The following is a 12,152-nucleotide window of genomic DNA, read 5'->3' on the forward strand; positions in this document are numbered from 1 at the left end:
CTTACTTTCATTGAAGTTGAGCTTATTCATGTGGGAAGTTTTTGGCATGAGAGTAATATGGGAAATATTGTACTTTATGAGTGTATTTGTTGCGTTTCTGCCATATATCCAATTCCTAAGTTGTTAGAACAGTAGTCTGCATGTAGATTATTTGGAGAGTTAAACACCAATTCCTTGTTATATTTGGTGGACAGAGTGATAGTCATAATTTGAAATATATGGGCATTGATGCCCTTGGTCGACTAATAAAGATTAGTCCAGAGATAGCAGAGCAATAAATATATGGGCACTGATTGCTTAGAGGTGAGAGAATTCTGTTGGGTTTGATGGATTGGTTTCAAATCATGCTTAAAAATTTTAATTTAGATGAAGTTTGATGTGCATGATGCAGGACCCAGATGATATTCTGAAGCGAAAAACATTTTAACTATTGTACAAGATGACCAAGTCCTCCAATGTGGAAGTGATTTTGGATCGTGTGATTGATATTGATTAGCATTAATGATAACAATTACAAAACATATATAGCTTCTTGATGCGTGGAGCATGCAGAGCAATTTGCACCAAGTAATCAATGGTTTATCCAGGTAAGAGTAATACATATAGATGGAGTATTTTGTTATTGCTTATTAAACAGCCGATGTCATCCATGCCTGACATTGAACAAAGTGTTTGAACATGCGGGAGATTTGGTAAATGTCAAGGTGGCACATAACTTGATGAAGTTGATTGCTGAGGGATTTGGAGAGGATGATGATTCTGCAGATAGTCAGTTGAGATCATCTGCAGTATGTAACTTTAATTTTACACCTTATGTTAATAAATGGTTTATTCAATGTCATTAAAAAGGTGCTATTTTAGTATGGTAAAGAAAAGTTATAGCATGCCCCCCCTAAATTTTGTGTAATTTCAAAGGTTACTGTAGAACTTTTGGTCAATGTCTCCCTTAAATATTTAGACTCCTCAAATAGTCTCATCCATTAACTTAGACCATCAACAATTGATGGGAAAATCATGGACGCATCGTGTTAGGAGGATGAGTTTTCAGGTCAAAGAATTTGACACATAACTTACATGTGCCACGTGTTCTAGTTAGTTATAAAATTATGTAAGTTACTCTGAAACTATTTGATGCATATAACGTTTGAGACCTCAGAGGTGGATTTTTCCTCGAGATTTAGTTTACCTCATTGGGAATTGAAGCATTACTCTATGTTCGTTATTTGTGATGAAAAACATTTTGGGGTTGCAAAAATTGCTAAGGGTTTTCGTTCTTTTTGCCATTGAGTTCAACAGCCCCTGATAAATTGAGCAGAGAAGATATAGTGCTGCGTTCACCTTTTTATAGTACTGCTATTAGTGTAACATTTGAGGATTATATGCTAGTAGTATGTTTACAACATTTTGTGCATTGCTTGCTTCTGCTTAAACCATTTCCTTGCTTTCCATGTTTCGACATGTTAGAGAATTAAACTTCTTTATGTGCAGGTGGAGTCATATTTGCGTATAATTGGTGAGACAAAGCTTCCATCTGTATTTCTTCAGGTACATTCTGTCCTCTCAGTTCTTTTCTTCATGTAGAAATTTTGGGAAGAATATTCCTAGCAGAGGCATATTCAAATGATGTACCCCTCAAACTCAGTTTTGGAGGAATAGGCGTATTCAAATATCACTGGGAAGTTTGTAATTTTTTAGACTTTGATTGGAAGGAATTTTCCATGCTTCTTAAATTTGGTAATGAGGTCAGGGAATAATTGTTTAAGATGCATATAAGGGCAGTCTCATTTACTTTCCCAATTTTCGTTATTTCAATGACCTCATGTAGAACCACTACTACAATAATATAAAACAACGATACATGACGCAAAATGAACAAATCGTTATGGTTTACAAAACCATTACAAACCATGACTGGTGTTATAATAACCGTCGGTGTGGAGTCCGAAACCCTTAGTTGATTTTAATAGCACTACGGTTGAAAGAAGTCACCGTCATCTTTCAAATTAGTTTATTTTAATAGCACGACGGTTGAAAGAAGTCATGGCAATGTGGGCAGTTTTGCCGCGCTCCACGGAGACATGGTTCTGCCGTGCATATTTGTCTACATTTACACTGCTGTGTACCACTCTCTTGTTATAATATTGTTGTATGAAGTGAATTTTCGTTTTTGATGTAGGGACATTTATTCCTCAGTCATAAGTTTTACTTGGTTAACATTGTAAGTTGAAGTTATCTGTTTGACTATGAGAATCCCCTTGTAATTTTGGGTGGATAAAATTGAACATTCAACATCTATAGTAGCTTTCTGGTCATGCAATGACAATAAAAATGCGCTTTCGTGAACAAAGAATGAAGTTATATAATTCCTGCCGTCGATTTCCCAGCTTCTAAAGTCAGATTATTTTTGGGTAAATGGAGCCATGGGAGATGTTAGCTCTACCAGGGCTGTCCAAACAGCAACTGATATTCAAAGAACCAAAATCCATTCGCAAACTACACAATATGGATGATACTATCGCTGCCCATCAAACTTTTCATCTTGCAGTTTCAATTGTTCCAAATCCCATTTGGTGTCTTTTGCAGGATTATAAAAAATATCTTGAACAACTTCACACGATTTAGACATGCTGGGATTCTTGTACCTTGCCAATACCAGCAACATCACCAGTATAATAAGACACAATCTTTCAACAGAAATATGTTGGACATATTTGGACAAACCTTCATTGGAAATTATGCATAAATAGATAAATCTGTTACATTTCCTCCCCAACATACATCAATTCCAATGAATCATAGACAAAGTATTTGTGTGGAATGAAAGCATTAGATAAATCCGGCTTGCAAACAGTTTCTTTCATCCTCTCATAAATCCTGGATGCATCAATTGAGAAGAAATGTATTGCCTTATACAACTTAAAATCTCAGAAACTGCTGGCCCCTCAACACACCTCTTGATTATCATACCATTATTCGGAAATTTCGTTCGTTTGAACAGCTAAACTTGGGGCTCACATAAACCACTTTAGAAATTCATTGCCTGAAAATTTAATATCGAATGTAGAGCGCTAAGAAAAAGGATTTAACCCAAAACAAAAAGAAAAAAAAATTCACACCCTGAAAACTACAACATGTACCCCAGAGATGCACAGCAAAATATTGGTAAATTTGAATTGAACACAAAACGCAGATATATGAGCAGAAAATGCAAAGATATCATTCAACATTTAATGGATTTACATACTCACCAATGTCGAGGGCGTTAGCACAATGATCAAGCCATTGAGTAACATGATCATCGTTGTCGAGGGCGTTAGCACAATGATCATCGTCAAGTGCCATGAAATCTGATTCGCAAGGCCTCTTGCCAAGACTAGTCTTTGATGCTAAAGACAAGGAAGTCGATTCGTAGTCTTTGTGTTGATCATCATTCGCCTCAGGCAACAACCGCTGATAAAAATCTTCAGTCACACTGACATCAGCAACCTGGTGGCCTAATAGGTGGACCCCGCAGGGAATTTTAACGATTGCGGGCACTCTGCCATACACAGACAAGAGAAAGTCAACTTTACACATACTACCCGGTTTCAGTGGTTGACTTAAATTTAAATGGAACCAATCCAATAATGGAATACACGCGAGCCGCACATGACCTTCCTTTATCTCGTAACTATACTCTCTCTCGCGAAGAGATATCTCATTGACGCGTTGTCCATTGAGACTAATCGTGAAAGAAATATCTGAAATAGATACCTTCGAAACAACACATAGAACCAATCTTAACGTCTCCCATTTTAAATTTTGAGGAATTTCAAAACTAACTTTACATCTAGCCTCGTATTCCTCTTCGTATTCCTCTTCCTCCTCTCTAACTTCACATCCACCATGGTATTCCTCTTTATGGTATTCCTCTTTCTCCTCTTTAACTAGTGTTGCATCTTCACGACAGCTGAACCACTTTGGAACTTCATCGCCTGGAAGATTAATGTCGTAACAAAAACGCGGATTCAGAAAAATATTTTCTGTGATGTCGTAATAGCCGCGTAGTCTAACGCAATTGGTCAAACTCAGATACATACTGACATCCTCCGGTGGGTCATCCTCCGACGGGCCATCATCCGGTGGAAGTTCTGGAATTTTCTCCAATGATGTGTAGTTATCCAGCAATACCCAAGACACTTCTGGAATTTTTTCCAATGATGTGCAGTTATCCAGCCGTACGGATTCTACTCTTCGTGGAAGCACTTGTTCTGGAACTTCTAAAAGACTCTTGCAATCACTCAAGTCAAGATCCCTCAAGTTGACAAATTTGCTAAAGCCTCTCGGAAGATTGACAAAATTGTTTCCCGATAGATCAAGTTTTGTTAATGTGTACCAGCAAACAAGAGGCAGGACGAAATCACTTTTTGATAGATTGCATCCTCTGAGTGTAAATGAATATAGCTCAGGAAGCAGCGGTAATTCGAAGTTGCTGGATGAAGTTACTAATTCTTGAAGACCAGTAAGATATGCAATTGATGAAGGCAATTCTCTTATGCCACTTCCTGATATGTCCAAAGTCTCTAGTGATTCCGTCTTCTCCTCTATTTCTGGGAAACTCTCAAGACTTTCGCAATTAGAAAGGGAAAGTCTTTTCAGGGAGTTCAATCTAAGTCTTGTTGCAAACCTCGTAAGGTTAACGCATCCATCAAGATTCAATATAACAAGTTTAGGCATATTCTGTGAGACAAAAACATAAAATAGGAAATTATCAAATCGCACCCTTAAAATAACAACTTCAGGTTTTAATTTTAGTTTTTTTTTTTTCTTTTTTGCTAGATAGGAAAATGAGAGTGAGAATGAAAGGGAGGATGAGAGGGAGGAGTAACAAAAGTAAAAACAAAAACTTGAAAGTAATTCCATCTTCTTCACCTCTAGTTCTGGGATACTCTCAAGCCTTTTACAACCACCAAGGTAAAGTTGTTCCAGGGAGTTCAATCTATGTCTTGTTGCAAACCTCGTAAGCTTAATGCATCCATCAAGTTCCAAAGTAACAAGTTTATCAAGGAGTCCAATAGAATCATCAATTTCAACCAAACTTGTACACCGACTTAGATTCAAGTGCTCTATGTTTGGGATTCCGGATAAGTCAGGAATTTTTGCTAAGAATTGACAACCACTTAAATTCATAGATGTCAGCATTGGCATATTCTGTGACACAAAAACATAAAATCACACCCTTTAAAAAACAACTTCAGATTTTTTTTCTTCTAAGAATTGACAACCACTTAAATTCATAAATCTCAGCTTTGGCAAATGCTGTGAGTCAAAAAACAAATTAGGAAATGATCAATCACTGGTTTCAAAAGATTTTTGTTTCTTTTTTCCTTCTGAATTATGAACTCTAATATGAAATAATAAAAGATGAAAATAATTTCAAATACATACCTTAAATCTCTCCAATTTTCTGATTTGACTGCATCCTTTGAGACAAAATTTAGATAGGTTGGGACACAGCTGTAATTCGGAATCCTCAGCTTCCAATACGTCAAGCCCAGTAAGATATGTAATAGATGAAGGCAATTCTCTTATGCCACTTCTTGATATGTACAAACTCCGTAGTGATTCTATCTCCACCTCTATTTCTGGGAAACTCTCAAGCCTTTTGCAATCAATTAGATAAAGTGTTTTTAAGGATTTCAATCTAAGTCTTGTTGCAAACCTCGTAAGCCTAACACATCCTCGAAGATTCAATTCAACCAGTTTATCAAGGCGTCCAACAGAATCATCAACCTCAACCAAACTTGTACACCGACATAGATCCAAGTACTTTATGTTTGGGATTCCAGATAAGTCAGGAATTTTTTCTAAGAATTGACAACCACGTAAATTCATAGATGTCAGCTTTGACATATTCTGTGACACAAAAACATAAAATAGGAAATTATCAAATCACACCTTAAAAAAACAACTTCAGATTTTTTTTTTCTTCCTGAAAATAAGAACTCTATTTGAAATAATAATAAATAAGTAATTAATTTAAATTGTTACCTTCAATTTCTCCAATCTTCTAATACTACCGCCAGGCATATTGAACACAGTAAGATGTACTGGATCAAACTCAGATGGCAAATATTGTAACTGATATCCCTTCCAATCAATCCATCTTAACGCGTTGGGTTTAGGGTTTAGGGTTTAGGGTTTGGGCAGATAGTTAATGTGCCCACATAGAGATGCATTATGGTTTATGAAAATTTGAAGATTTACCATATTACGGAAGCATTCTGGATTCAAGGTTATCTCAGCTGGTTCTGGAAACTTCACCATTATGCCTTTAATATTTCTTGTTCCCTAAGATGGAAAAGCATTAATTAGGAAACGAAATCATTGTACAAACCAAAATGCAAGCACATTTTGATAAGAAAATTATAGGTTACATAAGGTATTCTTTCTTGTCAAATTGAATATAATAAAATATATTATACTTACAGTATTTTCCGTTAGAACTTGCTTGACATCCTCATAAAACCACAATCTACTACGCTGGCCAGGATCATTGGGAGATTCTTTGCGAACTATATCCTTGCCCAGGTTTGCTAGCAAGTCGTGCATTAAAATCCTTTTATCCCATTCAACAGTTATCATTGCCTTATCAACGAGTACTTCAATGCAATTTTTGGGGACTATTTGTAGCACATAGTCCTTAATTCCACCCTTGAAGAAACATGCAATGTCGAGAAAAACTTCTTTTGTGTAATCATCCAAGGCATCATAACTCTTTTGAAGTATTCTTTCAATATGTGTATAAGGTTCTCCTTTGAAACCATCTAATATACCTTGCCAAAATGTTTTATCTCTATTACGAAGATGAGAACCTAAAATTGTTAGAGCTAGTGGAAGGCCATTAGCAAAAGCTATTGCACGTTGTGCGAGTTCCAAATAATCTTTTGGAGGTTCATTTATTCCGAAGGCATTCAAACTGAAAAGCTCAAGAGCTTGGTAGTCACGTAACTTTTGGACCTCGTATATCAACTTAATTCCATGACATTTTAGCAATCCGCTATCTTGTGTAGTTATGAGGACTCTACTACCCTCACCAAACCAACCAACTCCAGCCAAGTTGTCTAATTGCTCCAACTGATTCACATCATCAAGAATTAAGAGAATCTTTTTATGCCTCAATAGATTATGTATAATAGAGATACCTTTATCAGCACTGGCAATTTTCAACTTTTTACCACCAAGAATCTCTTGAAGGAGAGTCTTCTGTAGCTGGATTAAGCTTCCTTCTCTAACATTTGGCAAGAAACAACTTCCTTCAAACTTATAAGCAACTGCATTGCAAATAGCTTTTGCAATTGTTGTCTTGCCTATTCCAGATGTCCCCCATATCCCAACCATGTGACGACCATTCCCACCAACATCCAAAAGCATTTCCACATCTTGTACATGAGACTGAATTCCAACTGCATACTTGGGCACATTCAAATATGTGCGGCTCAATACTTGGCTTAAGATTCCATCAACGATGTTGTTGATAAATGCAGTTTCATACCTGCCAGCTTAACCTAATTAGACACATTTAATGAATCAGATTTAAACATCCAACCATGCAAAAGAACACAACATACTGAAGTACGTAATAGTTCTTTTGACCAAAAAAGAAAACAAAAGATGTAATAATAGTTGTTTAACCACAAAGCTAATGTTATGTATCATTTATACTTGTATGCCTTTTGAAGAGATCAATATATGGATCATTTTGAACTTTCTCCTTACAACTATCGAAAATACAAAAGTACACAAGAAAATAAATCATCTCCCTACTGTTGTATATTTTACAAAAGAATACTTTTCTTTAATGAGTAACAATCAAATGTAACCAAAGTCAAAAAGAAAAAGAAATTAAGTTAACTTGAAAAAGATAGATAACCCTGAAATATAGAATCAAGACACTAAATTAAACATAATGCCCTACAACTATCGAAAATATAAAAATACAAAAAATTTAAAAAAAGATCTTCTCCCTACAATTTAATATTTTTACAAAAGGATACTTTTCTTTAATAATGGGTAACAATTAAATGTGTAACAAATAGTAATGAGAAAGAAGAGAGAAAAAAATTAAACTTGAAAATGATAAAGATAGAAACATACTCTCCCTCCTTCAAATGCCATCCGGACAAATTTGCGGCTTCCGTAAGAGCTCTCCTCCATTTGAGCACTTTCTCCTTGTCATCCTTGAATTTGCGTTCATGGTGAACAAATGCATCACCATAACTACTTCTTTGGTGTCGTACATCTGACGGATCCACCTTGTAAAAAAAGGGCAAAACTATTTGTTGCTTTGATTGTTTACATTGAAGGATCTTGACAAGTTCATCCAAGCACCACCTCGAAGATGCATAGTTTTCAGAGAATACAATGAGAGAAATTCTTGATTCTTCAATTGCTTTGACAAGGGCTGGCGATATTTCTTCTCCTCTTACAAGCTCTCCATCAATGAAGGTCCGGATTCCCTTACGGACTAAAGCCTCGTGCAAATGATCGGTAAAATTGGTGCGTGTATCCTCACCTCTAAAACTCAAAAACACATCATATGTGCATGACGAATTATGAGTGAAAGAAGAAAAAGAAGAAGGAGAAGAAGAGACTGGTTGAGTGGTCATAGATAGGAGGCAAATAATTAAAGGTAAAGAGAAGCTCAAAGAATTGGGTATGGCAGTGGCGCTCTGGTTAGATTTATGAGGGCTTGACGAAGCAGTTTCCTACCACCTTCCATGTGGAGGAGCTTTCGTTTCAACTTCAAGTCATCAAACGCTTAATTTTCTTTTTCATACTGACGCGGTCTTTAATCTGGTGAAGCATCTATTGGTGAGAGGCACTACCTTTCTTTACCTTTTCTTTGCTGAATAAATTGCTTTCAGATAGTGCACATGGCCGACATTGATATTTCTTTTTCTTTTTTCACTGACGCGCTTTCTTTCAAATGATGGTCTTTCTATCCAAAGATTTTGTTTTTTGGTCTGAAAATAAAAAACTGAAACAAGTTTTATGGTTTGTTTTTTTCTTAAACTGGTCTAATACCAGCAATGTTGACGACTATCTCTATGGTATTTAGTTATAGTCAGTTGAAGCAGTTTCTTTGTAGTGCGAAGGTATCTACAATTTGTTGAAGTAATGGGTAAGGAACCTTCAAGGCAACTTCTCGTCTTTTTTTCCTAGATGCGAAGGTACCTACTTTTTGGCTAAGGTACCTCTTCACTATTATTAAGGCTGGTTTGTATCTCTTTTCTCTTAGTACATGGTATCTTCGATGGAAAATGTATTCTCTCTCACAATGGGGCTCTATGTCCACGACTTTATATTTGAGGCTCTAAATTTTTTATGTTGTAATTTACTTTACGTGTTAATGTTCTTTTTTATTCTTTTATTGAGTTATTTACACTAACACTCATTGAGCTTTTTGGCCATTTCAAAACTCCCTGCAGTTTTAGAAATTACACAAACACCCCTCAAAATTTTAAATTGTTTTCACAAAACCCATTTTTATTAATTTTTGGGTTAATTTCAATTTAATACCATGAACTCTCACCCTTAAAGCATGTTTATCCTTGCACTCTCATTTTTAACAATCATGTACCCTAATCTTTTTTATTTTTTGCAATTTGATTTCGACAGTCAAAATTTCCCTTAATTGTCTACGTGGCATGCATGGGTCCCACCTTTTCACTGCTTTCAATGTCATGTGGGTTCTGACCCATGATGAGAGGGTGCATGTGCTTCATTTGGACCTTCATATGTGTTTTCTTAATTGTTTATCTCAGCAACAGAAGGAACCATATTATCTTAACAACATTAACACGTTCTTTTTCATCTTCATTTTCAAACCCCAAGTGGGAACTCACTTTTCCTAGCCCGCTTCCACCTTCAAGGGTACGAACCTTCAAGGTAACTTCTTATTTTTAACAGTCACTCGCTTTCTTTCACTACATGATAAATAGGTATTTTGTTCAAGATTTTGAATCTCTGCATAATAATCATGCATTTACTTGCATTTTGTTACATTTAACCCTTGCCTTGACCTCTGCTTTCCTGATAAAGATAAGAAACCAAAAGTGTCGGAGTTTGTGAAAACTTGAGAAAATGTATATTTATATTGTCATAGACTAGTTGGAACTCTTTCTTTTGTTTACCAGCCCTCACCATATATATTAATATTATCAAGATTTGTGAGGTTAAAATTTTCTATAAAGATATTGTAATCTCAATGGGGTCTTCTATGTCTCCCTATCCCTTTTTCCTAGGCGTGGGCACGGTCCGGTTTGGTCCGGTTTGACTCTCAAATCACAGCCGAACCAATTACATTTTCACGGTCCGGTGTGGTTCGGTTTCACCTAAAATCAAAATGAAAACCAAACCAAACCAAACCATTCATAACCGGTTTGGTGCGGTTTGGTTCGGCCGGTTTAGGCATAAAACAACATGTCTTACAGTAACATGCAAATCTTGCCAAAGTAGAACAAAGTTAACATGCAAATCTTGCCAAAGTAGAACAAAGTTAACATGAAAGTTAACCAAATTTCTAGTAAATCAAAGTAACATGAAAGTTAACCAAATTTCCAATAAAACAAAGTTCAACATACAATCCCACATTTGCATACAAATAGAAATAAGCTTCAATGGTTGCCGTATCGTTTTTTCTGTAAGAAATTTATCAGAGCCATGTGAGTGTTATGGCTCATTTTCTTAGACTCTAATGCTGCACTACATAGAGAATGTGAGCAACTACAAAGAGAGGAAAAGCTCTGGAAACCGGCATTGATTCACCATAGTTCTTGGAGCCACTGGCTGTTGTCAGGTCAATATGTGTTTGATTGCCAAAGTAAGTCTTCTTACAAGTGCTACATTGAAAATTAGACCCGGAAGCAGAGTTGCTGTAAATCCAAACAACAAAGCACACCACTCCCCAAATTAACAAAAAAAGAAAAGAGGGAAATAGCAAAAAGCAAGTCAAAATAAAACAATGCAACCCCAAGTAATTCAAAATAGAATTGGAATCACTTACACAGGTAAGTTCGGATCACCGGAACTTGAAAATTGGTCGAAGCATATAGGACAAGCTAATGGCAGCAGCATAAATCTTTTCCTCAAACCTTACAGCAATTTTCTTGAGCTCCTGTAATCCCTCTTGACCAGAGAAAGGGAGATGCCTCTTCAATGTCTCCATTCTTTACATGCAACACAATCAATAAAATTTATTAACCACCATCAAAGCATGGCATGGAGGTACAGTTCTTAACAACAAAAGTAAATTCAGGATAAATAATGTAATCCACTAAACTATTTCTTAAGAAGAATAAAAACACTTACGTCTTGTTGACAATTCTTTGCCTTGAATCTGGCCGCAATCGACTCCTCCAATTGTCTGTGTCCATTGCGGGCTCTCCATCTCCAGAAGGGCTCATTGAGGGCTCTCATCATCATCATCTCGGTAAATATCTCGTCTGCGTCAATGGAGGGTTCTCCATCTTCAGAGGGGCTCTCACCATCATCATCATCATCAGCGTCCACCTTGTCTGTGTCCATTGAGGATTTGTATCCTATTGTTTATGATTAAAGCAAACAAATTTTAAATGTAATGTCAAATATAAACAGTACCCCATCTAAAATTAAATTAATCCAAACACGTTTGACTCATATTTTTTCCGGCTGTTTTCAGGCAACCAAACAGACAAAATACAATTGGGTTTTCCATTTTCTATTCTGCGAATTGATTGGAGGAATTCATTGAATAAACAAGCAAGAAAAGAAGCTAACACAACGTACCATTGGCTCGGCTTCAATGAAGGCGGTGGAACGACGATTGACGGCTAGGGGCGGGAGAGGTAGAGGTGGAGCAGAGAGAGAGATATGATGAGGAGTGTAGAGCAGAGAGAGACAGAGAGAGAGTGATGATGAGAGGGAGTTGCGGCTAGGGTTGAAACGAAGGAAGAAGAGAGAGAGGCTCACGCAAGGGAGAGAGAATGGAGTCCGTGAGTATTAGTTTTGGAGTCCAATCAGGTGTGCTAGGGTACATGGTACACTTTCAACTAACCACTCAAGCCTTGCCACATGTAAACTAAATTAAACAAATAATAAATTGATTTATAATCGGTCCGGTTTGGTTTAGG

The 12,152-nt window shown here is 36.5% G+C and overlaps 1 protein-coding gene, 2 long non-coding RNA genes and 1 pseudogene across 4 annotated transcripts; 1 reads left to right on the forward strand and 3 right to left on the reverse strand.

Annotated features, from left to right (window-relative positions):
- On the forward strand, positions 1–2,175 carry LOC110766448 (uncharacterized). Its single transcript, XR_015834055.1, has 3 exons — positions 1–303; positions 392–788; positions 1,489–2,175. It is a non-coding gene; the product is annotated as an uncharacterized LOC110766448 (long non-coding RNA).
- Positions 1,177–6,148, reverse strand: LOC110770143 (disease resistance protein Roq1-like). The gene is made up of 5 exons (XM_088249502.1): positions 6,031–6,148; positions 5,428–5,895; positions 4,912–5,190; positions 3,249–4,719; positions 1,177–3,040 (listed from the first exon to the last, which is right to left on the reverse strand). The coding sequence occupies exons 1-5, from the start codon at positions 6,067–6,069 to the stop codon at positions 3,012–3,014; spliced, it is 2,286 nt and encodes a 761-aa protein (XP_088105628.1). The 5' UTR covers positions 6,070–6,148; the 3' UTR covers positions 1,177–3,011.
- Positions 6,149–6,313: 165 nt separating this feature from the next.
- LOC148296480 (disease resistance protein RPV1-like) lies at positions 6,314–8,648 on the reverse strand (annotated as a pseudogene). The gene is made up of 5 exons (XR_015833473.1): positions 8,137–8,648; positions 7,895–7,913; positions 7,535–7,547; positions 6,469–7,477; positions 6,314–6,330 (listed from the first exon to the last, which is right to left on the reverse strand). The product of XR_015833473.1 is annotated as a disease resistance protein RPV1-like (transcript).
- A 2,185-nt stretch (positions 8,649–10,833) lies between these two features.
- On the reverse strand, positions 10,834–11,602 carry LOC148296481 (uncharacterized). Its single transcript, XR_015834119.1, has 3 exons — positions 11,353–11,602; positions 11,048–11,210; positions 10,834–10,916 (listed from the first exon to the last, which is right to left on the reverse strand). It is a non-coding gene; the product is annotated as an uncharacterized LOC148296481 (long non-coding RNA).
- Positions 11,603–12,152: the final 550 nt, after the last annotated feature.

The sequence above is a fragment of the Prunus avium genome, chromosome 2, assembly GCF_965620075.1.
Source record: "Prunus avium chromosome 2, drPruAviu1.hap1.1, whole genome shotgun sequence".
Lineage (NCBI taxonomy): Eukaryota > Viridiplantae > Streptophyta > Magnoliopsida > Rosales > Rosaceae > Prunus > Prunus avium.